The sequence below is a fragment of the Halichoerus grypus genome, chromosome 11 (assembly GCF_964656455.1).
Source record: "Halichoerus grypus chromosome 11, mHalGry1.hap1.1, whole genome shotgun sequence".
NCBI classification, from domain to species: Eukaryota; Metazoa; Chordata; class Mammalia; order Carnivora; family Phocidae; genus Halichoerus; species Halichoerus grypus.
In genome coordinates this window covers 48,030,999-48,057,747 of record NC_135722.1, presented here as the reverse complement: position 1 = coordinate 48,057,747, position 26,749 = coordinate 48,030,999, and the positions used below count along the sequence as shown (strand labels likewise).

Genomic DNA, 26,749 nt, shown 5'->3' with positions numbered 1-26,749 from the left:
GCCGTCCCACCTGCCTGGGACTTCTCCTCACGACTTCCCTGCAAACGTGTACTTCCTCCGGATTCAACCCAAGCATGACGTCCTCACTTCATATATATACCTTTGTGATAGCTCCCATCATGCGATTTCGCCGTTTTGTATTTGTTTTCCTGAAGAGACCATGAGCTCCCTGAGAACAGGGAGTGGATCTCATTCATCTCTGAATCCCCAGGCCCTTGTATAGGCCCCAGCAATGAGTGGGTGCTTGGTATTGGCTGGGTGGGACAGAGACAGAGGGCCCAGCTGCCCGCGTGCTCCCGGTGAGGTACGCAGGCCCTTCCCTGGCTCCCAGGTCGGGCATCTTTCATGGACAGCCACGGCCTGATCTCAGCAGGTTTCAACGTGTGCCCACCGCAGAGCTGAATAGAAAAGCCCCCACTGGCAACAGCCCAGGCCTTGCTCTGCAGCATGGGATCTCCGTCTCTGGAGGGGCTATCAGGGAAAGTCTGTAAGACCCACAGGGAAAGAAACACAGCGGGGCGTCAGGGCTCCTTGACTCTGGGACAGTTCACATTTCGAGATGATCTGGTGACTGCTCGGGAAGCAGCGAAGGCAAGAGATGGAGAGGCGGCGGGGGGAGAGGCGGCGGGGGGAGAGGCTGTGCCCTCCAGGAAGGCTTCGGAGTCTGTTCTGCAAACAGCCTTAGCCACCCGACGTGCCGTCGTCAGGTGTGGGGACCTGGCTTGAGGCGCGGGGGAGGGGGGCTGCCATTGCCTTCAGTGGCCCCTGGGAAAAGGGCACGCCCTCGGATCTCAGCTTCTGTGCGCCCCCTACAAGGCGGAGACCTGCTCTGAAGAAGGAAGCAGCCCGTGCGTGTGCTTGCGCTGGCTTCGGCAACATGACGGCGCCTACTTATTGCGATTTCACGCTGCGATGATCCCACTTCAGTCTATGCTGGAAATGGCAACTGTACCCACAGTGTCCCCAGCGTTGTGTCGTGCATGGTTTTGTTTTCCAGACCTACTGAAATCGTTTGAGAAGGTGGCAAAATCTCCTCTGCTTCAGAGCACAGAGAATTCTCTCAAAATGACTCACCTTGTATAGGTCCTCCAGCATAGTTTTGCAGGGGCCACAGTGAGTTAGAGGCCACTTCTCTGCAGCTTCCCCAGAGATCTGAGTCTCTGTCCCCCACCCCCCAGCCACGGTCCCCACCCTTGCCCTAACAGCTGCCTGTGGTTCCACAGTGGGCTGGGTTGGCGCCCACGTGAGACGCCCACCTGGACTGGCCATCAGTATGGGGCGATGAGCGGGGGCCGGCTCCATAGAACGAAGGGGGATGGCCGAGGATGTTCCTGGGGGTTGCAGGGGAGAGAGGTCGAGGGGAGGCAGGAGGTTTGACAAGAAGGTGGAGGAGCAGAGGCATCAAGGAGCAAGAGATAGAGCTCCGCTACTCTACCCTGAGACCCAGGGGCTGTGCAGGCCGGAACTGCCTTCTGCGCAGAGGGCTGTAGACTTGTGGCTCTGAGGGAGAACGTAAGGCGGGGAGGCAGGTGGAAGGTTTGAATGAAGAGTCGAGGATGCAGACAATGGCGTGTGGAGGGCTGGAATTGGTTCAAAGAGGGGGTTCCTTCGGGGAAGGGGAAATACAGGGCAGGATATGGGGGACAGTATGGAGAGGTGACCCAACAGTGGGGGCAAGGCAAAGGAGTGAGGCCTGGCAGGTTCAGCCTCGGGGAGCAAAGTATGCCTCTGCCAGCGGAAGTAAGGTGGCCAGGCTGTCCTCTGTCCTGGGGTGCGAAGATAAAGCCACAACCCCCCTCAGACCAGCTGCCCTCCCAGAGCTGTCCGTAGGGGACTTGACCTGAGCCGTCTCTCATCCATGCATCCGTCCATTCATTCATCACCCAGTGTTCATGACACTTGGGTCTAGTGTGCCCATGGCCTTCCCACCACCTTAAACCCTTACGTGCCTGCCTGACCACCACCTCCCCACCTCTGCCCTGGACTGTGCCCATCTGAGCTGTCAGTCACGGTCCTGCCTTCTCCCCGGAGCCGGTCATCACCCTCCTAACAAGCAGGCGTGCCTTGCCTATAACACAGTACCTCAGATCAATGATAATATCATGTGAGCTTTCCTCCATGGAGCACCGACTCTGTCCAGGGCATTGTGCTAAGCACTGTACACCCATCATCCACTTTCACCCTCACCCTGTGAGGTAAACAGTATTATCTCCCCAGATGAAAAAACTGAAGCTTGACCAAGTTTTCCAACATCTTGAGGCAAAGAAGTGGAGAGCTGACATATTGAGGTCGGTCATGTTACTTGTCCATTGTTATATGCCCTCCCTACACTCTGCGAGGGTCTTATCCTCTACATCTACATCCAGAGATGAGGCCCTCTGACTTGCTTTGATCAATAGAAGCGGTGACAGCTCCAAGTGAGGGCTTTAAGAGGCATCCCATGTTTCTACTCATCCCCTCGAGCTTTTGGCATCTGTCAGGGAATATCCTAGGTCCTGGAATGAGAAGACACAGGAGCAGACCTCCAGCTGTCTGCGGCCAGATGTGGCTGAGCCCAGCAGAGCTGTAGCCAGCCCACAGACCCCTGAGCAAGAAATATGTGTTTGTTGTTATAAGCAGCTAAGACTGGGGAGTTGATTGGTACTGCAGCAGAAGCTAACTAATACAGATTTTTCTGATTCTATTCAGTGCTTTTAAAATCACAGTGTTCTCCTGCCCCGGTGCTTCTGGGGCATAGATACCACGGCTGTTCTAACTGGGTCTGAACACCCTCTTAGGAAAGGCTCTGTCTTCCTCTCTTCATCAAGTTGAATCAGGCAGCCTACCGCTGTTGCAGTTGCTCTCTTCTTTTTCTTCCCCTGCCCTCTTCCTAGAAAAAAGCCTGCACGTACCTACACATAGCAAATCTCTCAAACCCACTTCTGTGCCTGTCAGACAGCCAGGAAGACACAGAGGCAGCAGACACAGCCGCTCCCTCGCATGGTCAGTCGGTGTATGGACCACACGGCTATGCTGCTTCTGAGAGATTTGTCCCTCTGTGCTGTTAGTACTCAGCTCAATTAAGAATGTAGAACTAAAACAATGCCTAAGAATTTTTGGAAAATTCTTTTGTTTTCATCCTGCTGGCGCTAAGTCCCTCTCCCGCATGACCTCACATTCCCAAATGATTTGTCATGAAGGTTTTTTGCTAATTTACTTTCAGTTGTTTTGCTTCTGCTGTTTCTTCCCCACCTAATCATCTGCTGCTTCCACCTAACCATAATTCTCAAAAACAGTAGGACGTGCAGTGAACAATATGCAGTAAAATTGATTAACTGAAACCCTTTTAAAAAAAAAAAAGAATCCTAAAAGCTAATGGGATACTCTTTTTTATTTTAGCAGTCATGTTCTGTTCTATGGATTGTTTCTGCAAGTGTTTTTTTAAATGTTGTATCCTGATAAGACTAAACTTTGTAGCAGCAAAGACTTTATTCCTTCAAATAAGAACATGATTTTCTCTAAATGTGAAAGGCTCTGAAGTGTAGACTTACGTTCTGCTTCTGCAGCATTCCTTCTTCTGATTAAAATAACCCCATTTTCCTTGAGGACCCACCCCGCTTCCTCTGTGCCCCTGTGGTCTGGGGGGATGTAGCCGCACCCTCCGCTCCAGGAGCACGTCTGTGGCGGCCCAGGCTGTGTCTGGTCGGCACATTCGGGCATTGGTTCAGGGTGGCGACGTGACCTGATTTAGGCCCAGGGGTTTTGCTGGAACTGTCAGGAAGAGTCACGTCTTTCCACTGGGCCAGGAGCCGTGAGGATACAAGTGTGGCATCCCTACTGCTATGTCACCATCACACAGAACCTGCCCCAGAACGGAGCAAATCAGAGGAGAGCTGAGTTGAGATATGGAGAAAGTGATAAGTGATGAGGCCAGGTGACATTGTCTGAAGGTCTGGGGGGAGGGAGAGACGGAGAGGCAGACTGAGACACTGTAAAGTCTTGTTGATAATGTCACTCAGCATCTCAACACTCAACAGCTCAGGGTGGACCCGACCAGCACCTGACCAGCACAGCAAGGTGAAAAGTGACAGCAGGTGGCTGGGCTGGAGAGCCTCAGATGGCGGGGCAGGAAGGGTAGCTGACAGGACCCAGGCCACGGGGACAAGTTTCAAGACTGACAGAGGCAGGCAGAGTCCCCAGGCAGAAGTGGTAGCCTGAGGCTGGGACCAGACACTGACCAGCGAGGACAGGGCCGCCCTGAGGCAAGTCGGTGGCCCTGGGACCTGCAGGTGAGCGGGGTGGCCCTGCGAGGTATGCCAGCTCCGGAGGCTGCAGGGGTAAGTTGCCCCCCGCCCCCCGCCTCTGACTCAGGAAATGCAGATTGGGAGCCAGGGGCACTTGGGGTGTGGAACAGCGCCCGCGCCAGCACCCAGGGCCCTCCTCTTTTAGTTGATTCTAGTTACAGGCCATAGAAACCAAGTGGAGCCAGCTCGGGATTTTTTGTAAGGAGAGGGAAATTCTTGGAATTCAAGAACAGAAATGTATCTAAGTTCCAGAAAGGTCTGGGGCTGGTACCTGGGAACTCTGGGGAAACCAGACGACATTTATTTTCTCTCTCACTCTGCTCTCTTCTTTTTACCTCTACTACATCTCTCTCTCCCCCTCCTCCCTCTCTCTCTCCCCCTCCTCCCTCTCTCTCTCTCCCCCTCCTCCCTCTCTCTCTCCCCCTCCTCCCTCTCTCTCTCTCCCCCTCCTCCCTCTCTCTCTCTCCCCCTCCTCCCTCTCTCTCTCTCTCCCCCTCCTCCCTCTCTCTCTCCCCCTCCTCCCTCTCTCTCTCTCCCCCTCCTCCCTCTCTCTCTCTCCCCCTCCTCCCTCTCTCTCTCTCTCCCCCTCCTCCCTCTCTCTCTCCCCCTCCTCCTTCTCTCTCCCCCTCCTCCCTCTCTCTCCCCCTCCTCCCTCTCTCTCTCCCCCTCCTCCTTCTCTCTCTCCCCCTCCTCCCTCTCTCTCCCCCTCCTCCCTCTCTCTCTCCCCCTCCTCCCTCTCTCTCTCCCCCTCCTCCCTCTCTCTCCCCGCTCCTCCCTCTCTCTCTCCCCCTCCCTGTCCTCTGCTGCTTCTCCCCGCCCCCAACACCGCCCACGCGCATGCCTGCACCCATGCATGCACATACGCATCTCTGTCTCCCTCCGTATTCTCATTTCTCTCTTTTCCTCTTTCTTTCCCTTCCCCGCTGTCTCACAGGAGATCTTTCATTCTCCCATCTCGGGTGGGGTGCCTGCTGTGGCCGGGACAGCTGAGACAGTGGGGTGCAGGTGGGGGGGATAAAGGGAGAGCCATGTCTCACAAGCATGGCTTCCAGGACTCACTGCTGTGGTGGGGGGCACTGCAGGTGATAGAGAGGAGGGGGTGTTGTCAGCGTGACCTGGGACAACACTCCAGACTCACCCCCAGGGGCTGGACGTCGGCACATTTATTACCAGTTCCCACAGCAGTCTTGCGCTGTTCCGATGTCTGCCCTCCCACAGTCACAGCCAGCGTTCACTGAGCACATGCCACGTGCCGTTTCCCACACTGGGAATGCAGTGTTGAGGGTGGAACTTGCATTCTGGCAGAAGGAGACAGACCAGCCACAAACACATAAACAGAAATAGGTCATGATTAAGTTCAAGGATGAGAATACCAAGTGAGATGTGATGGGGTGAATGGGGCCACCTTGGTTTTGGGAAGTGATACTTACCAGAAACCTGGGACAAGAAGCAGACAGCAGAACAAAGACTTGGCAGAAGCAGAGAGGAGGCAGTGTGGGGCACCTGAGTCCCAGGGAGTCTGGGTCACCGAGAGGAGGCGGCTGCCCCTGCAGTTCTGCTCCCCCGCCCCTCATCAGGAGCCCCAGGGCACAAGCGCTGAACTCAGTCTCCTCAGCCTGTCCCCTCTGCCAGCTCATCGTGTCTCACAGGCCAGGTGCTCCAAGCAGAGCTACGAGAGCTCAGCTTCTCCACAGGTAACACCAACCCCTAATTCATCCAGGAAGACATGCCTCTCCCCATCCTGGCTCCATCCTCGTTCACTTTTCCCCCTTCTCCCCACGTTTCCAGCCCCCTGATGCAAGTCCAGGGTCCACAGGTTCTACCTGTCTGAGCCCCTACCCTTTGTGTCTACCCTCATTGACTTCTTTCCCCACACGACTCGGCGATTCCCTGTCTCACAAGTCCTGCTTCTTGCTCACCCTTTCTGCCTCCGGGTCTCTCTGCTGGTCATCCTCAGAGGTCTCAGCCCTGCTTCTCCAAGCTGAAGCCTCTCCTGCACCGCTTACCCCCAAGGCTGGACCCAGCTCCTCCATAGTTCCCCAAAGCACAGCTAGTGCCCGGCTGCAGCGTTTAATGAAACTTTCCTAAGGGCTGGGGGTGACATGAGTGATTACAAGACAAACAGATCATCTGAAACTGAAAATTCTCTAACCAGGGAAGGAAATATCCACCTCAAGTCGTAGCTGTCTCTGCCGATGGGAGACTGCCTGCAAGGAAGATACTACATCATTACTCAGAATAATACAGCCTCCTGTGACGTCAGCCTCTCAGGCCAAGATAGGTTCTGGGCTTTACCTGATAATCTAAGTCCCCCAAGGGACCCCCACCCGCAGGAGCTTCTCCCCGGGGCCTCACAAACACTCTATAGGTGGTTCCTGCAGCAGGAACCTGGGCTGAGGGAGACATGAAGCTGAGGTCAGCAGTCTTTCCACTCACCAAGTGGTGAGTGTGCCCAGAGGGGTTCCTGTTTCTAATTCACGCAAAGGCCCAGTGTTAACAGCATTGCAGAGAGATACATTCCATGGCCAACTGTCAGTCAGATTTTTCAGAAGAGAGCAGATACTCAGATAAAAGAAAAATTGTGCTTATAGGGGTTTTTTGACATTGTGGGAAGCTGAGATGAAAACTTAATGGTAGGAATAATACCCCAAAATGTTGATATTATTTATAACTTCATATAAGCCTCTAAATCCTTGGGGGAAAGAAAGTGTCTTCTATCATATCCTCTTTTCTTTTCTTTTTTTAAAAATACTTATTTTATTTATTTGAAAAAGAGAGAGCATGAGCAGAGGGAGGGGCAGAGGGAGAGGGAGACACTCACTCCCCGCTGAGGAGGGAGCCCATTGTGGGGCTCCATCCCAGGACCCTGAGATCATGACCTGAGCCAAAGTCAGATGCTTAACTGTCTGAGCCACCCAGGTGCTCTGATCATACCCTCTTTTCCAAACAACAAACACGTTTAAGGATCTCTCTCTCACAGAAAAGTAAGCTGCAAGACATGACATTTTTTAAAATTACCACATACCTAATTGACTTTTTTTTTTTAAGATTTATTTATTTATTTATTTATTTGACAGGGAGAGACAGTGAGAGCAGGAACACAAGCAGGGGAGTGGGAGAGGGAGAAGCAGGCTTCCTGCCGAGCAGGGAGCCCGATGTGGGGCTCGATCCCAGGAGATCCCAGGACCCTGGGATCATGACCTGAGCCGAAGACAGACGCTTAACGACTGAGCCACCCAGGCGCCCCCCAATTGACTTTCCAAACCGAGTTTGTGTTCAACCTATTAGCTGTATTTATTCCCTACAACTACATCCCAGAGTTTAGGCTCATTCTGAGAACTTCTCCCAAGTTTCTCCCAGGAAGAACACATCCATACTCACGCCTGGGGAAGGGGAGGGGAGCATGATGGGCCTGGGTAAGTGGAGGGGGCGGGGAACCCCTGCTTGAGGCCGCCATGTATCAGGTATTTTCTCTCTCATGGTATCACAACAGGCTACAGATTCTACAGCTGTCCTCTCTGGCCTGTGTAAACTCTGGGCATGGATGACCATCTCCTGGGGCAAATCTGCTAAAGCGAGTATCACCAGCCAGTTAGGGTGAGGCTGGTCCCAGCAGGTGCCCGGGAAGGAGGCCCCCAGTGCCTGCCATCTCTCCCTCAGGTAGTCTGTGGAAGCAGCGTCAACAGCCCCTTGGCTTTTTCCTTCTCATTTTAAGCCACTCTCCTTAGGAAGGAGAATTCAGATTTTACCAGGTCTCCCTCCTTCAAAAGCTTCCACAGGCTGGCCGTGGCTATTTATGTTCCCTAAATTAATTTTCTTTTTTCGCCTTTTGTCCTGATGCGTCCTTAACCTAGAGCACCTTTCCTCTCCATTCTTACCATATAAATCGCACGTAATCCTCGGGGTTCAATTGAAGTGCCACCTCCTCTGTGAAGTCTCCAGTGAACAACACCCCACTTAGCATGAAGCACTCCCAGGATACTTTGATTGTGATTCATATCGACCACTTACTTTTGCTTTTGCTTTATAGTAAGTTTCATGTTTTCTCTCTTGACTCTGAACCCCTTGAGGTCTGAGATTATGTTTCCTCCCCATGCTGAAAAGTAGGGGTTTTCATTATTCACTCAATTGATGTATTTAGCTGATAGGAGCTCATTGCTGGACCTTTACTACAGATGGTGACTGAGCCTTTCTTCTGTGGTCCATAGAGAAGTTTCCAGCATGTGATCATCAATAGGTAGGAGGGGACTGGTCAGTGTGAGAGTCCCAAGGGAGGATTGAGACCCAGGCAATCTGCACACGGCTCTTCAAAGTGGTAGAAGGATCCAGAGGAGAGGGGCAAGTTACCCACACATGCAGCAGGCTGAGAGCATCTACCTACCATTGTCAGGCAAATGAGAGCTAGAGGATACTGGGATCTTGCTCTTTAGCCAGAAAATGCCTACCATCCATAAGTGGTGATATCTTGGAGTCAAGGTCACTGGTGAACAGATCGAGCATCCATTTTATTGTATACTAAAAATTGGTGGGTTGGGAGGTAGCTAGATGACTCTTCATTCATTATCTCTTTGGTATTTATGCTTATAGCTCTTCATTATTTTTCAGAGCTCCATTTGTCCCTTTTTAGGAAGTGCTGAATTTAAATACTCTGGTCTTGTTTGTGGACCAGCCAAATAGAACTCTGAGGAGCCAAAGCCAGCCACGTCTTCCCCATCTTCACTGACCGACACTTGTGTATGGCCAGCATGAATGAGGACTGTGAAGGCAAGAGGGGTACTTCAGCTGCTCCTATGTGGTCACTCCACCCTGGGTTCCTGCTCTGCTGTGTGCTCTCCCATCCAACCTCTGCACTGCTTGCAGGCTTCAAGTCCTAAAACACAAATCTGACCGTGCTCCTCCCCTACTCCAGTCGCTGCCCTTTGTTCAGACCAAGATCAGGTTCCCTATCCTGCCATTCCTGGACCTCTGTGACCCTGCCTCCATCTCTTCCTTGTACTTTATTTTGAGGCCATGCCCAGTTTCTGGTGGTCTGCTCCATGCTTTTCATTCACCCCCATGCCCTTGCTCTTGCTTTGACTTCTTCTTGTGCTAGCCTCTCTACCTCTCTTTGCTTGTCTAGATCCAGCTCGTCTTTTAAACATCTCATCAGTTGTCATCTTCTTCAGGAGGCATTCTGGAGAACCTCCTACTATGAGTTCAATGTCTCTTGTATGTGTTCTCTCCCACTGGTACCCTGGGCCTACCCCTACCATAGCATTTGGTGCCACTTGATATTATCTGTGTACCTGTCATCCACAGCCCATCCAGCTGCTCCTTGAGGATAGCAATTGTTATTCATTGTTGTATAACCAGTACCTGGCAAAATGCCTGGCACAAAGTCAGCATTGAATAAACTCTTGTTGGATAGAATTCCAATTTCTTCTATCTTACAACTTAAAAAATCATTGTTGATTTGTTAGATGGACTCTGCATGACATATTTTCAAAACTACAGCTACAGTGGTTCTGTTAATGTGTAAAAGTAACCCAGGGCTAGCTCACTCTGAAAGCCAAAGAAGCTCCATTTTCTTGAAGAGCAAATGAGCTCTACCTCCCGTCCAGCACTCAGTTCTCCAAGTGCAAGGCAGCACCCGTGAGAATGACAACAGTGCCGAGTTCTCAGTCTTTGTTCAGATGGGATTTGTGGCAGCAAAAAAGCCCAGACAGTTCTCAAAAGGGTCTGAGCAGAGAATCATCTTAGTTTAACAACAGGTTGGAAGAACCATGACCATCTCCTCCAGAAGTTCATGTTTGGACTCCCCAGGCTAGCTGCTTATCTCCACAATCTTTCAAGACGCCTCTTCACACTATTTGCATCATTTGTTGTATATATTGTGGCATTCTGTTCAAGGAGTGCTCAATCAAGTTTCCTTTAAAACAATCACCTTGCAGAGGGATGTGGGGTATTCAGTCATTTATTTATATATCAACAAATATTGATTGAGTACCTACGATGGGTATACATCTGTGAGAAAAAATAGACAAAAATTCTGATACTAAAAAAACCCCAGTGGAGTTTATATTCTAGTGGGGAAAACCAGGAAATAAACATTGTAAATGAGCATGTTATGTATTGTTGAAGGTAATAATCACTAATTAATAAAAATAAAAATACAGTAGGGCAAGTAAGGGGGCCAGAAATATTGTAGTGGATTTTTTTTGTTGGCTGGTTGGTTGGTTGGTTGGCTGTTGTTTTTTTTTTTTTTTTAAGGGGGAGTGATAATCTAGAAGTAATGTAGGTCTCGCAGAGAACTGAAACATTTGAGCAAACAGTTGAAGGAGATGAAGGAGGAAGCCATGTAAGTATGCAGCCTGAGAGGTGGCCAATACAAAGGCCTTAGGGAAGTTTGTACAAGGAGCCCTGAGAACAATGTGGGGGATGCCGGGTGAGGGAGAGAAATAGGAGGTGAGATCAGAAAAGTAACAGGTGTGCAGGGCTCAGATTACATAGAACCTAATAGGTCTTTATAAGGACTCTGGTTCATACTCTGAGATGAACAGGAAGCCATTGCCCGATCTTGTAGAGAGATGTGACGTGATCTGAGGTTATAACTGATCCCTTTGATTCTATATTGAGAATAGACTGTAGGGGGCAAGGATGGAAGGTGGGAGATCCACTAGGAGTCTACTGCTGTTATCCAGATGGAAACTGTAGAGGCTTGGACTGGTGTAGAAGCGGGGTAGTGATGAGAAGTGGTTATATTCTGTATGTATTTTTGGAAGGAGACCTAATAGGATTTCCTGATGTAGGGTATGACAGAGAGACGTGGAGGATGATTTCAGTGTTTTAGGCCTGAGCAGCTAGAAGTGAGCTGCGGAAGACAACTGGTAGAGCATCTGTGCAAGGCGATCAGAAGTTGGACCTACCGAGTTTGAAGCATCTATTGGATAGGTACAGGGAGACATCAAGTGGAACTTAGATGCAGAAATCAAGAGTTCCAGAGAAAGGTCAAGCTGACGTTGTAAAGATGGTTGACATATAAATGGAGAAGAGAAGAGGTCCAGGGACTAAAAACTGGGACATTCCAATACTTTAAAGGTAGGAAAAAGAAGAGAAATCAACAGAGACTAAGAAGGAGAAAATCACTGAAGTAGTAAGAAAACCAGGAGCATTCAAAGACGAGAGAAGATACTATTTCCGGGAGAAGGAAGTGATCAGATCTCAGATGTTGCCAAAAGGTCGAATAAGATGAGGACTGAGAACTGACATTGAGTTTATCAATGTGCTGGATATTGGTGACATGGGATATTGGGTTGATTGTGTCCTCCCAAAATTCTTATCTACCCAGAACCTTTTTTGGGAATATAATCTTTGCAGATATATTTAGTTACGTTAAAATGACATCATACTGGATTAGGATAGGCCCGAAATCCAAAGACTAGTGTCCTTATAATAAGAAGACCATGTGGTAAAGACACAGAGAGAGCCTACGAGGAGAATGTATGGCGACAATGGAGCAGAGATTGGTGTGATGTGGCTACCAGCCAAGGATTGCCAGCAACCACCAGGAGCCAGGAGGAGGCAAGGAAGGATTCTTCTGGAGAGTCTTTAGAAAGAGCACGGCCCCACTGACACCTTGAATTCAGACTTCTGGCCTCCAGAACTGGGAGAGAATAAATTCCTATTGTTTTAAGCCACCCAGCTTATTATATTTTGTTATGAAAACCCTAGGACACTGATGCACTTGGTGCCTTAGCTTGGGCTGCCGTAACAAAATACCATAGACCGGGGCTTACACAAGAGACGTTTATTGCTCACAGTTCTAGAAGCTGGAAGTCAGAGGTCAGGGTACTGGTGTGGCTGGGTTCTAGTGAGGACTCTCTTCCTGACTTGCAGATGGCTGTTTTCTCCCTGTGTGCTCACATGGCGGGTGGAAAGACAGAAAGAGCGCTAGCTCTCTGATGTCTCCTATAAGGGCTCTAAGCCCATCATGAGGGCCCTACCCTCAGGACTTCTCACCCTAGTTGCCCTGCAAAGATCCCATCTGCAAATACCATCGCATTGGAGGTTAGGGCTTCAATATATGAATTTTGTGGGGTACACAATTCATTCCATAGCACTTGATAAAGCAGTCATTTTACATCTCTGTACCTTGATTTCCTCATCTGTAAAATGGGGATAATAATAGTATGCCCACCTCAGAGAACTGTGGTGAGGAACAAGTGAATTAATAGATGTAATAGTCTTAGAATAGTTCATACTAAATGCTATGTAATATTAACTATTATAATGATTTATAAATCCAATCATTTTGTTTTGAAATTAAAACACTCATTTTCATTTGTTCTTTGTTTAATTCTCAATTAGCTCATTAACTTGATAGATTATATTTCCCTAAACTGCTAAACACTAATTTCACACTTAATCAAATTCTCTTAAACATTCCAAATTAAAGAAAAAAAACCTTATAATCTAGCAAATAAAATTCTCCTAATATTTAAGCACTGTTTAAGCAATCAATTGGCTAAATTCCCTAAATATTTCAAACTGAAACCACAAATTTAAAGTGTGATTATGTCAAACGCTTCAAACATCTAACACAGTAGGGGTTAAACAAAATCGTTCTCAAGCCCTGTTAACTCTTTTTTAAAATAAATTTTATTTTTTAAACGGTTTTAGGTTCACACAGAAAAACTGAGTAGCAAGTATAGAGAGTTCCCATATAACCAGTGTTTCCACATACACACATCCTCCGCCGCTATCAACATCCCCCACCAGAGTGGTCTGTGTTGTTACAATCAATGAACCTGCATTGACACCCAAAGTCTATAGTTTACATCATGATCCATTCTTGATGTTGTACATTCTCTGAGTTTGCACAAATATACCGTGACATGTATCCATCATATAATGGCATGTATCATACGGAGTATTTTCACTGTCCTTCTCCTATCCTCCTGTCTCCACTCCTATTTTCACTGTTAACTCTTATAATGTGAATAAATAAAAAAAAACTTACACTTTTAGATTAAATTACCTTAAGCATTTCAGCATCTTAGAAAATAAATTTATAAACTTAGCATATTGGATTTTCCTGAGCATTTAAATATTAGACGTAACTAGTCAAGTTATCCTAAATATATCTGTTAAAATCATAAATCTAGTAATTTTTACTATATCATATTATTAAGCACTTACCTCAAAAACGTAAAGTGGAATTGTGTTCACAAAATGGGTTATTACACTGAAATAAATATAACCTACACAAAAGCATTATTACTTCATCACTTAGAGTTCTTGTTTGTCATACCTTTCTGGTATTACAAAGTTGATTTTCCGAAGAGCAGGGAAGAGAATTATCAGTTCTTCAGCGGCAACTGAGACTACAGATGGCCCTTCAGAGGCCTGAGTCCCAAATTGCAAAGGTTAGATACCTGTGTACAGACGTGGGAAAGGGCTGGATTGCCCCCCGGAAAATGTCAGCAGAGCTGGGCATTCACGAGGCAAGGCCCTTCTTCTAGCTGGCTTCTGCTAGCTGTGCTGTCAATGGGAGAGAACACCAGGCTTTTTTAGTGGGATTTCATTTCACAATCCAATGCGTCTCATATATCCTAGGAACACTTCAACTTTCACCCTGATCCAATTGTTTTTATAACTTTTTTCCTTTTCTTCCCTGATTTGGGTAGATGGAATTCTGTGGGAGCATGCATGCACACATATACACACTCTGTTTCTCCCCACCACCACCCCAGAGCAGCTACAGTCAAGCTGCTTTTTTTTTTTTTAAGATTTTATTTATTTATTTGAGAGAGAGAGAGAGCGAACACCAGCAGGGGAAGGGAGAGGGAGAAGCAGACTCTGCTGAGCAGGGAGCCCAATCCCAGGACCCTGGGATCATGACCTGAGCTGAAGGCAGACGCTTAACCAACTGAGTCACCCAGGCGCCCCTACGGTCAAGCTTCTTAATGAGACTTCATTTACTCTCTTTTCTTGCTCAGTGTCCTGTTTCTCTGGTCTTTTACTGACAACTGCAAGCTCCTTCAAGAGTAGGATGTGCATCTGTCATCTTTGTGTTTCTAATGGTCCACACATTTGCCTGGTGCTCAACAAATGTTTGCGGAATGAATTAATGAATAAATGTTAGCACATTGTAAACTTGGAGTAACAAACTCCAAACATCCTCTATGCAACTCCATCAGGTATGCAACAATTCCCTGACTTGTCCCCTCATCTGAAAACTCTGACAGCACCCGTGCAGCGTACCTTTTTAATGACACGTCACTTCCAGCCCTTGCTTCTCACTTGTTTCTGATGAACCTTGTCAGGACAGTGTACGTGTCACACATGCCAACACTCACCGCCTTTCCCCTGAAGCTTGACTTGACAGTGGGTCTTAGTGCACTTTCCTACAAAGTCTGGAATGTTCAAAGTTATTCTCTGAATTGAAAATCCTTTTTAGAAAGGTGCTGTGAGGGAGTTGGCATTTTGGTGGGGTGGCGCGGACAATAACTTGCCATGCTGGGCATGGTACTCAAGAGCATACATTTGGAACCACAAACACACGATGGCAGATGCTGGCTCTGCCATTCACTACCTTTGTTATTTGGCCTTTCTTGGACTCAGCTACCTCTGTAAAAATGTGATTGTAGTATCCATCACAGAGGGTCCAGGTGAGCATTGAAGATCAGCTCTGCAGAGCTCTTAGGATAGAGCAGAGTGCTTGAGTGCTCCACAAAGAGTGGCTATTACCCAAGTGGACTCTCCTTTTCCAGCTGTCGCCCCAGTCCCTGGCTGAGAGTACAGTCACATTCACACTTCTTTAACACGATTCTTAAACGGGTGAGAGGCAATGAAGAACAAAAATGCCCTCTTTGGGGAAAGAAGAAAGAAGCTAATCAGATTCTAAGCGGGGGGGGGGGGGGGGGGGGCATGAGGTTTCCTCATATATTTTGCAAAGCAGGGTTAAGTAATAGTCAACAAAATCACGAGATTTGTATGGTTTTTAAATAAAAATTTGAAATACGAGGATAACCATAATGAGCCCATGTAAGACTGAATCATGTAATGAGTCACTTCAATTTCTGACAAGCTTCTTATTTCAAAGCCCTTAGATACTTCCTGTAATCAAAACCCATTTTCAAATTCATGGGAAGATATTATCTAATGATCCACCCAATCTTTTCATGTTCTTAATTTGGGGTCAGTTTCAATGGCCTGTCTCACATCAGCTGTCATTTCTGTGATCAAAATGTCACTTCACATTACAGTTTTCATTGAGATTGTTCTCATCTTTGGTTTCAATTCAATTTAATTCAAATGGGATCTGTATGTCTTGGGACAATTGAATTCACTTCAGTTCCCCTCTGTTGTGATAAGATTGTAACCGCTACTTCCTATTGATGCCACTGAAGTTCCTGATGCCTTCCAAACCCCTGGTGCTGCCTGGGAGGCCACTGGTCAGATAACAAGGACGCTGCCGCTTCTGCCGCCTGAGGTGGGCCTGGTGCCAGCCCTGGAACCAGTTAGGCCAGCCTCCTGGCCACCAGCGTTGGCACCACCATTGCTGTCTCTGGTGCTGGCGCCACGGTCTCTACCACCCCGTCTCCCCACCAAAACCCTACTGGGTCAGTGCTCTTCTGAACTCTGGAAAAATCTTTCCTTACACCTCAGTTTACAGAAATCTTGGGAAACAGCCCATTCGGTTGTAAGAGTTTGGAAAGGTGTTGTGATTTGCTTATTTTGTTTTCTTTGGTTGAGTTTTTCCAGGCTTTCCCCCCAACAAAAGACAGAAGGGGTTGGGCCACAGCACACTTCACCCATGCCACACTCAGAATCGCCCTTCTCCTGTAACTACTTTTTTCACAACTGAATTGTGTATCTGACTTGCCCTAGGAGAAGTTCATTTCCAAGAAGCTTCTTTTGAAAGGCCCCTGGTAGAGATGACCTTACCATTCCACCAGACCTGGAAACACCTTTATCCTGTCCTCTTGTGGGCTGGCAGACCAAAAACATTCTGGGGCCTTTGTGGCACTGTCCAGAGTAGGAACACAAAGGATACTGGGACCAGCCAGGATCAGAGCCCAGAAAATAAACCCAGCTAAAGAAGAAGAGAATAGGCCCCTCCACAGTATTCCCAGGGACTGAGTTTGATTCCAGCTAATTGCATGCACAAGGAAACTCCCCAGATGAGCAAAACCCAGCTACGGAGGTCAAGTCAGAGCTGTACTATAATTTGGCCCCTGGCAGCATGGTCTCTGCTAATGGTAGCCCTGGGTATGGAGACTGGTAAAAGATTGGCTAGAGTCCCAGCCCAGCCCTCTAAGCAGGCTTCAGATAAGGCCATAACACACCAGGTACAGAGGTGGTCCCTGAGGCTGGGAACTTGGGGAGAGCTCTACCCAAAGCAGTGTGAAGGGCCTGCTCAAATGGAAAGAAGAAGCTAAGGTCAGAACAGGGAAGATTGAGGTTGTGCCTAGAGCTCAGGGGGCAAATGAAGCACACATACAGGTCACTAGCCAGTGGAGTCCAGAGAAAGGGAATGATAAAGCCGGAAGCCGTGAGTGACTATGGCTCCCGCCGCATGCTACTGACTCAGACTAGGGTTTCTTAAAGTTCCTTCATCTGATTTAGAGCACCTGGAAAACCAAGGCAGAAGCTCAGATGTGTAGACGGGACTTACAGAGTGAATTTAGGAATGACGTAATTGCTGAAGCATAGGCTTTGAATTAGAAGCCTTGAGTTCAAATCCCAGCTCTGACACTTAGTAACAGTGTGACTTTGGGCAAATTAATCTTTCTGTATCTTTGTGTCCTCCAGTAAAGAACCTCATAGGTTCTTTCTAGGGTCCTTTTAAGGATTTGTAAAGTTCCTGTCCTGGTGCCTGGCACATAATACGTACTCAAACACTGAAGGAATATGGTACATGGCCTAGTTGGCTAATAGCAGCACAACCAACTCTGGTGGGGCTAAGCTGGTTGACAGTTTGCCTTCCCAGACTAGAAGGCCTCAGGGACTGGCAAGCTGTCCTGTAGATAGGGGTCTCACCGCTGAGAGAAGGGGCTCTGGGAAGATCCTGCCGGATGGGGGTGGTGGGTTGGGAAGGAGAGCCCTTCATAGAGTGCTTCAGAGCATCAGCTGGTCTGGGAAGGTTGTTTTGAATCACAATATAAGACAAATACCCATTCACATTTTCCTTCTAGACTCAGAAAGGAACATCCCTTTCCCAGGGGTACGGGTATGCCCACAGCCAGGGGCACACTTCAGAGTCGAGGGTTAAGTCAGACATGGCTGTCCGTCTGCTCTAAGTTAGAGCCTCACATGTGAACACTAGATCTGTGAAATGCAGTCCATATATTCCAGTTTCAGAATGTTTGTGGCTCTCCCATAGTTAATATGTATCTATTTCGTTATTGCTGTGTCCTTGGGAGTGACTCTGGTTTTCTCTCTGGGCCAGCAGCATTAATACCCTTAATCTGTTTTGGAACATGCCCTGAGTTAAAATTAAATCGATGCTGCACTGAGTGTGAAACAGGAGAGATCCTACTGTTCTAAGTCTGGGCTCCACTGAAAGAGCCCATCCTTCACAGCTTGAAAACCAGGAATGGATGATGCACCACACAGACACCCCACTCCCCTCCCCAGCCTTACTTCCTCCCCCTCTACTCCTCACACCAAAGTCTGCCTGTTCCTCCAGTGGGCTATACACCTCGTCTGCCTTTGTGCCTTTGTATGGGCTCTTTCCTCTGCCCCAAATGGCCTTCCCTCCTTCTCTCCTGATGGACTCCCCTTCAGCCTAAATGCCCCAGCTTGACTTACCTTTCAGAATCCTCTCTGTAGACCTCCTCAATCCCCTCGTCCTTCTTTGCTCCTACTTATTCTCTGCACACCTCTCTTACTCACCTTCTCACCTTGTAACTTCTCCCCCTGTAAGCCCTTTGAAAGTGGGGTATATGTCTTACTCGTGGTGTCCCCAGCATCTCATGGATACTCTGTGTCCCCAGCATCTATCACGGTGCCTGGCACTTGTTTGGTACACATTAAAAATATATGAATGATGACTACAGCTTTGTAGTATATCTTGAGACCTGGAATTCTGATACCTCCAGCTTCGTTCTTCTTTTTCGAGATTACGTTAGCTATTCGGGGTCTTCCATGGTTTCATACAAATTTTGGTATATATTCATTCTAGTTCAATGAAAGATGTTATTGGTATTTTGATTGCACTGAATCTGTAGATGGTTTGAGGTGGTGTGGACATTTTAACAATATTAATTCTTCCAGTCCATGAGCATTGGAATATCTTTCCATTTGTTTGTGTTGTCTTCAGTTTCTTTCATCAGTGCTTTAGTTTTCAGAGTGCAGGTCTTTACCTCCTTGGTCGCATTTACTGCTGGATCTTTTATTCTTTTTGGTGTAAGGGGATTGTTTTCTTAATTTCTCTTTCTGCTACTGTCTTATTAGTGTATAGAAATGCAACAGATTTTTGTATATTAATTTTGTATCTTACAGCTTTACTGAATTCATTTATCAGTTCTAATAGTTTTTTAGTAGAGTCTAGGGTTTTCTATACATGATATCATGTCATCTGCAAATAGTGAAAGTTTTACTTCTTTCGTACAAATTTGGCTTCCTTTTATATTTTTTTTAAAGATTTTATTTATTTATTTGACAGAGAGAGAGAGAGCACAAGCTGGGGGAGCAGGAGAGGGAGAAGCAGGCTCCCCGTTGAGCAGGGAGCCTGACGCGGGGCTCGATCCTAGGACCCTGGAATCATGACCTGACCTGAAGACAGATGCTTAACTGACTGAGCCTCCCAGGGGCCCCCTTTTATATCTTTTTGTCTGATTGCTACAGCAGGACTTTCTTACTATGTTGAATAAAAGTGGTGAGAGTGGACATTCTTTTTCTAATCTTAGAGGAAAAGCTCTCTGTTTTTCACCACTGAGTATCATGTTAACTGTGAGTTTGTCATATATGGCCTTTATTATGTGGAGGTATGTTCCCTCTAAGCCCCAGATGGTATGGTACTGACACAAAAATAGACACATAGATCAATGGAACAGAATAGAAAGCCCAGAAATAAACTCATGCTTATCTGGTCACTTAATCTATGACAAAGGAGGCAAGAATATACAATGGGGAAAAGACAGTCACTCCAATAAATGAATGCTGGGAAAACTGGACAGCTACATGCAAAAAAATGAAACTGGACCACTTTCTTACACCATACACAAAAATAAAATGAATTAAAGACCTAAATGTGAGACCTGAAACCATAAAATTTTAGAAGAAAACATAGGCAGTAATTTCTTTGACATTGGCCTTAGCAACATTTTTCTAGGTATGTCTCCTCGGGCAAGGGAAACAAAAGCAAAAATAAACTATTGGTACTACACCTAAGTAAAAAGTTTTTGAACAGTGGAAGGAAACCATCAACAAAACAAAAGGCAACCTACAGAATGGGAGAAGATATTTACAAATGATATATCCAAAAAAAAAGGTTAATATGCAAAATATATAGAGAACTTCTATAACTCAACACCAAAAACCCCCACAAATAATCCTATTACAAAACGAGCAGAGGACCTGAATAGACATTTTCCAAAGAAGACATACAGATGGCCAACAGACATATGAAAGGATGCTCAATATCACTTATCATCAGGAAAATGCAAATCAAAACCATAGTGCAATACCACTTTACACCTGTCAGAATGGCTAGAATCAAAAACACAAGAAATAACAAGTGTTGGTGAGGATGTGGAGAAAAAGGAACCCTCGTGCACTGTAGGTAGGAATGCAAACTGGTGCAGCCACTGTGGAAAACAGTATGGTGGTTCCTCAAAAAATTAAAAATAGAAATGCCATATGATTCAGTAATTCCACTAAACTCCAAAGAAAATTCCAAAATTCCAAAGAAAAATGAAAACACTTAATTTGAAAAGATGTATGTATCCCTATGCTTATTGCAGCATTATTTACAGTAGCCAAGTTATGGAAGCAGCTCAAGTGTGGTATAGGTGTGTATGTGTGTGTGTGTGTGTGTGCGGTTATACACACACACACACACACACATACATGATGGAATATTATTCAACCATAAAAAAGAGTGAGATATTGCCATTTGTGACAACATGGAGGACCTAGAAAGCATTATGCAAAGTGAAATTAAGTCAGACAGAGAAAGACAAATACCATATGATTTTACTTATATGTGGAATCTAAAAAACAAAAAACATGAATAAACAAGTAAAAAAAAGACTCTTAAATACAGAGAACAAATTGGTGGTTGTCAGAGGGGAAGCAATGGGGCATGGGTGAAATAGATAAAGGGGATTAAGAGATACAAACTTCCAGTTATAAAATAAATAAGTCATGGAGATGAAAAGTACAGCATAGGGAATATAGTCCATAATATTATAATAACATTGTATGGTGACAGATGGTGACTACACTCATCCTGGTGAGCACTGAATAATGTATAGAACTGTGAATCAATATGTTGTACACCTAAAACTAAAATAACACTGTATGTTAATTATACTTCAATTTAAAAAAAAAATAAAATATATATATATGGATGAAAACCAAAGCATTCTCTTTGTTTCTTCTTCCTACAGAAACGATGACTATTGGTAAGAGGATTGTTTTGTGCCAAGGACACAGTGGGACAACCACCTTACAAAGATCTTAAGTAACTTTTCCCATACAACAACACCCGGACGACTCCAGTGACCAAATGCTGAGCTGTAACCACAGCAATAACTGGCCCTCTTTCTGAATTAGGTTTGGTGACTATGAATGGTCTGGCCATCTTTCAGTGGCCTAAGGTGGTGTGCTACAGGGGAAGCACGACTGTCATGGCCAAGAACCAAGATCGGACTATGGGAGAAACCACGTGATGTAGTGGGAATACTAAGAGTACCCTAGAGCGCTAGGACTCTTAGTGATTAACGTGAGGCCCTTGGTGATGGGGTCATAGCTCCTGCCCTGGCAACGTCACTCTGACACGATGTTATTTGCTTGAATGCCCTGGAAGGACAGAATATTTAAAAGTGTATCCAGGTGCTAAATAGGCAGCGGATCTAATTCACACTGGACTACCTTTGAGCTGATAACTGTCTTCAGAAAATCATGTTACCCCACGAAGTGCTCCAGCTTCGCAAGGAATAGCCCCAGGAGAGTAAGAGGATACACAGGCTGTTCCCCTGGAGAAAATCTGGTGCAAGGAGGGCTGATTCACAGCAAATTCACTGCCCCCTCCCATGCACATGGCAGAGAGGACCGGTTGATCATAACCCTTTCTTGTGCTAAACCCAGATTCTGAGGAGTCAGAATCCCAGACAGTATTTTCTAGATGGCCAGCAGCCACTTCCTGGCAACTGGTGTCGACGTTAGAATGAAAGTTACTTGCCATCTATGTTAGAGAGGCATGCGTCTCAATGGCGTAAGCGTTCTGGAATACCCTTTTCCAGGCGTAGCTGTCCACTGGGGAACAGCCGCAGGTGTACCATTGTGTGAGATAAGTTGACGGAGAGGTAACACAACCCTCCCCCTGAGGAAGGCACCACTTTGGGGTCTTCTCGGCCTGCGTGCTCTCTGGGGTATTTCCATAGGCAACAGCCTGGAGGCATTAGCCCTGGGCAGCCACAGACAGGCTTCCTTTCACTTCCAGACACATATATCACTTTCACAGCACTTGGGGAATGGAGATACCTACAAGAGTGAAGGTCAAGGGCTCTCCCCGGGTATCGCATTCATTACTCAGCTTCCTCTGTGACCACATCAGCCAGCCCACCGCCGGCTCTGTTCCTCATCCTCATCGCCTCTGCCTCCATACAAAGGAAACCAAAGGCCTTAGCGTCCGTTGGGGCGGGGAGAGAGGGGTGGCCGTTACCTAGTGGCCCTCTCTCTCCCATTATGGGTGCAAGGTGCCCCAAGCACACATTGCACCACTTCTCCAAGATAACGTCCTGGGAAGCTCATTGTCTTCATTTGAATTAACATTTCACTGTGGGACTGCCTGGATGGAAGCAGGATCATTGCATGTCTTCAGAAAGTTCTTATTGCCGCAGCTGCCTGGTATAAGACACTCGACCCTGATCTCACATCTGAAAAGGAAAGAGGCCTTCGGTTGTGTGAGGCAGTGTTACTACACTCCAGCTTCCTGCATTCCCCAGCCTGCCTAGTCCATTTCCATCTCTGATTGGCTTTCAACCACCAGGATCCAAAGAGAAGCCAAGGTTCTGCCGACGTCCGATGATGTGAGAAGAATTCGACTTTCCTTGCCCAAAGTTCCACCCTGCCTATTCCTCCCCAGTCAGACATCCTCCACCATACCAGTGTTTCGAACCAAAGCATGAAGGACATGTGCCAGCAGGATAGCCAGCAGAAATACTGTCTCTAGAGCCAGGCAGATGAGCCCAGAAGAATGGTCCCAGAGAAACCGGACTGGCCCCCATAGGTATCAGGCAGCCATCCCAATAAACTTGGCAATGAGAGCCTGGGTAGGAAATCCTGGGGCAGCTGTGCCTACTGTTGCCCCCGCCCCCACCCAACCCCCCAAAGATCTTCCTGCCCAGAGAGCTCGCAGCCCTGGGTACTACTGAGTATGTTACTGGCTGGTTTGTATGAAACGGAGGGTGGCTTTATAGGGGCCAGCCGGCAAAGAAGCCTGTCTGCGTGGCAGGCAGGTGGCTTTGTGTCTAGAAAGCTTTGCCCAGCCAGTCCAGCTGTGGCCAGAAGCTGCTTTTGAATTTGAACTCCCTGAGCCCATCTGCAACTCTGTCTCTGTTCTCTTGCATTCTGTTTGGTTTCCCTTTAGTTTCCTAGTAAATGTTCCTTTTGAAAAATTCCAACCTTGTCTCATTGAACTTGGGGGGAAGGGGGTTCTCCAACATCTTTCCCAGAATGGAGAAGGAAATTAACATGCCTTGAAAAAATGGAAATGGCAGTGAGAGGGTCAGATCTTAGGAAAAGACCTTGGGGAGAGCTGGTGTCAAGAGATGGGAGAGGCCAAGTGTCTCCCCCACCCACCTGGCACTGATTCTCAGCCCCTTCCTCTCGCTGCCTTTGTCTTCAAGCTGATCTGCCTTGGATGCATGTAGCTGCCAAAGCATCTCCCCACCAGCGCACTGGGCACATTTAGCGGGTGATATGATGTCCAGGAAGTACACTGCTGCATGACCAGAGGAGGAATAAGGGAGGGAAGGGCAGGAGTGGTTTCTATAGTGTGGTTTCTAGAGTTTTCAAAATGCTCCAACAATCATGACTCTAAATGGAATGACTTAGTCCTCATGACTACCAATAGAACTAAATTTCTATGAAAAGAAGAAAGTCTTGCATGTTCTCATACTTGAGCCGAGGAGACTGACCAAAGACAGACACGGAAAGCTCTCTTCATGGCCATCCTGTCGTGCACCTGTGGATGTTGCAGGTATCTGTTGCTGCATAACAAGCACTACAGAGCTTGCTGATTTAGAGGGAAAGTTATTATCCTTCATGGTTATGTGGGTTGGCTGGGCTTAGGTGGTTGCTCTCTCTTGGAGTCTCGTGGCTGCTCTCAGATGGCAGCTAAGGCTGCATCTGAATGCCTCACAGGGTAGAATATTCCTGATGGATTCGTCACTCACACGTCTGGCTCCTTCTCTGGAATGACTGGAACAGCCGGATGCTGGTTGGGCATCTCTCGCCACAGGATTAGCTTGGGCTTCCTCACAACATGGAGGTCAGACTGTTTGCATAGCACTGGCTTCCCCCAGAGCCAGCATTGCAAGTGGTCCCAGTAGATGCTGCACAATTCTTCTAAATAACCTTCCAAGTAACAGAGTCATCCCTGCCACACACTGCTGGTCACGAGCAAGTCATCGCATCGGGCCAGCCTAGATTTGGGGGAAGGGATTACACAAGAATGGAATCTGAGCAGGTGTGGCTCAGTAGGGCTACTTTGGAAATAGCAGGGGCTGAGTGGAGAGGGAGGTGACACTGAGTCAGATGGCTTCCTGGATAGCTGTCACTTGAAAAGCACATGCAATGCTTAACCTGCACACGGGTGGCGTGAGTGGGGCAGTAATAAGGGGCAGAGTGGGAAGGGCTATCCATGGACCCTGGCATAGAGGAAAATCTAAAGAGAAGCAACTGGTTATCACTGAGACAGAACTTACAATGTCACAGGGAACTTTGGAGGAAATATATGATTATCATCATTCTACAGAAAGCTCAAACGCTTAAGTTGGATGCTTTCCTCTCCCTCCATCTCTAAGCCAAAGGGACATAGGCCACAAAGGCTGTCCCCTTATGTCATTGCTAAACTCCATCATAGGATAGATTTCTTCATGAAGGCTGGAGGAGCGTTGCCAGACTGTTAAAAAAGTATATTTAACAGTAAGAAGGTTATCGATGATAAACACCACTGCATCTTATAGTTTATAACACATGGTATTGCTTTTTCTTTACTTTTTGAAAATTCAACTGTTATTCCAAACAGTAAAGGTAGTAAAAAAAAAAAATTACTGTCTTCTTGGCTCAATACTAAATTTATTGTAGCTATTAGTCCAGTAATTATCAATTGCATTAAAGCTATTTCCAAACTAGCATCTGACAGAGTAATACTAATAGTTTTTCCTATCAAATGAACATCATCTGAAGACACTGATTTTAGCACAATTTAGATAAAATTCTTTTTGCATGGCTGCAGTATCCAGATTGGAACTTACCAAAGAGGGGCAATTTCTCTAATTTACCAAACTCAAAGCTGTCAGAGAATAATAAATACCTGAAGATACTTATGTTCAGGGCTTCACAGATGAGCTTATGGACTACGTAAACTGGTAAATAAACCTTCCAGAAACAAGTGGGGTTTTTTTAATTTATTTATTTATTTATTTATTTATTTGAGAGAGAGAGCAAGAGCGAGGTGTGAGGGAGGGGCAGAGGGAGAGGGAGAAGCAGAGTCCCTGCTGAGCGAGGAGCCCAACGCCAGATTGGATCCCAGGACCCTGGAATCATGACCTGACCCGAAGGCAGCCGCTTAACGAACTGAGGCAACCAGGCGCCCCAGAAACAAGTTTTTTATCTTCATTTTAAAAGAGTAATGATTTTTAAAATGTATTTCCCCCTCAGAAGTTTTTAGAACTGAATTAGAGATTTCAAATATAAAGTTTCCAATAATCATTACCTTAAAAGTGTGTTAGAAAGTGCAAGCAAGAGAAGAACCCACTGAAGAAAAGCAATGCTGTAGACTGTTCGTTTCTTAAAGGGAAACAAACGTGCCAGCCCTGTCTGCACGTGTACCAGCTCCCACGGGAGCTCGGCTAAGGCCTCACTGGGCCTGCTGGCTCCAGCAACGTTCATGAACTTTCCTAACCAAGCGGCAAGTCTGCATTATGGTCAACATTATGGGTACTATTTTTCAGTTATGGTCAGTGTTTTCTGGATGCAAAGAGCAAATACAAAAATGTCTTATTGAGACTAAGACGCGGGCAGCCGTGGGCCAAGCCCCATGGAGAGAAACAGTATGTCTTGGCTCCTTTTTAAAAAGGAGGAGGAGCTGTTGTGTGCCACTTTTCAAATTAGAACTCTGGGGTTGAAAGTACTTCGACCAAAGTAAATATTTTTCCAAAGTAGGTATTGATTTTACCTTGCTCTCTGTGAAGTTAAGTGAAACCTTATGTTGAACAGCACTGGTAGGTTTCGAAAAAATTGTATTTGTTTGAGTAGAATGAACCAGAAGACGTGCAAACTTTGCCTTCCAGTGTTTTCTGCACTTGAAAGGCACGTTGAGGTGCCACTGGTCTTGTAGGGTTGGCGGGAGGAAGCTGCCTGGGTGGATCCCTGGCCCGAAATTGGGCTCTTAACACCTGCTGGCCCCACCTCTGCGAGTCCTGGCCCAGTGAGTCTCAGGCCTTGCAGTAGCAGTCCACTTAGCAACTCTGACAAAACCTCTGGGGCTTCTGGGGTGGGATAGGGCCATTTGAGCAGCAACTGCCACTTGGTTTTGATTCTCCCCAATCTGACAGGTGGCCCTTTGGTCCCCAAAAATGCAAAGCAAGGAAGAATGTACCATGTCACCAAACAGAATAACAAGGACAACCACTGTGTGTGTGTGTGTGTGTGTGTGTGTGCTTGCACATGCAGGGGTGCAGGGGAGTGGGGGCCCCCATCATCTAGAGCCAGCCCAAGTGCAGTGTTCTGAATTTTTTTCTACATTTTCAAGTTTATTGATCTTAGATTTTTAAGGGGAATAAAGATGGAATTTCAAACAATGTAAACAATGGACTTAAAAGAAATCCAAAGGGTATATCTGTGACTTTAAAGAGTCCCACAAAACCAGAAAACTTAGGTAAACCATTCAAGCATTTATTAGATCTGATAGGCCAGATACTGATATTTGGCTGAACGGCTCTACTCTGTCATTTCCCTACCTGTGGAGAAGTAGCTGCCGTGGGCGCCTTCTTAAGGACTGTTCCTGTGTGCCAAGCCTCAGTGGG

At 46.8% G+C, this 26,749-nt stretch overlaps 1 protein-coding gene across 2 annotated transcripts in view; it reads left to right on the top strand.

Annotated features, from left to right (window-relative positions):
* SYT9 (synaptotagmin 9) overlaps positions 1–23,119 on the top strand; it is a 195,089-nt gene extending 171,970 nt beyond the window's left edge. For both annotated transcript variants that reach the window (XR_013442445.1, XM_036089268.2), the window contains exon 7: positions 20,882–23,119. Coding sequence is in view for 1 of the 2 variants with exons in the window: in XM_036089268.2 (XP_035945161.1) it covers positions 20,882–20,890 (9 nt within the window). In the remaining variant the exon portion in view is untranslated. The remainder of the gene's footprint in view (positions 1–20,881) is intronic.
* Positions 23,120–26,749: the final 3,630 nt, after the last annotated feature.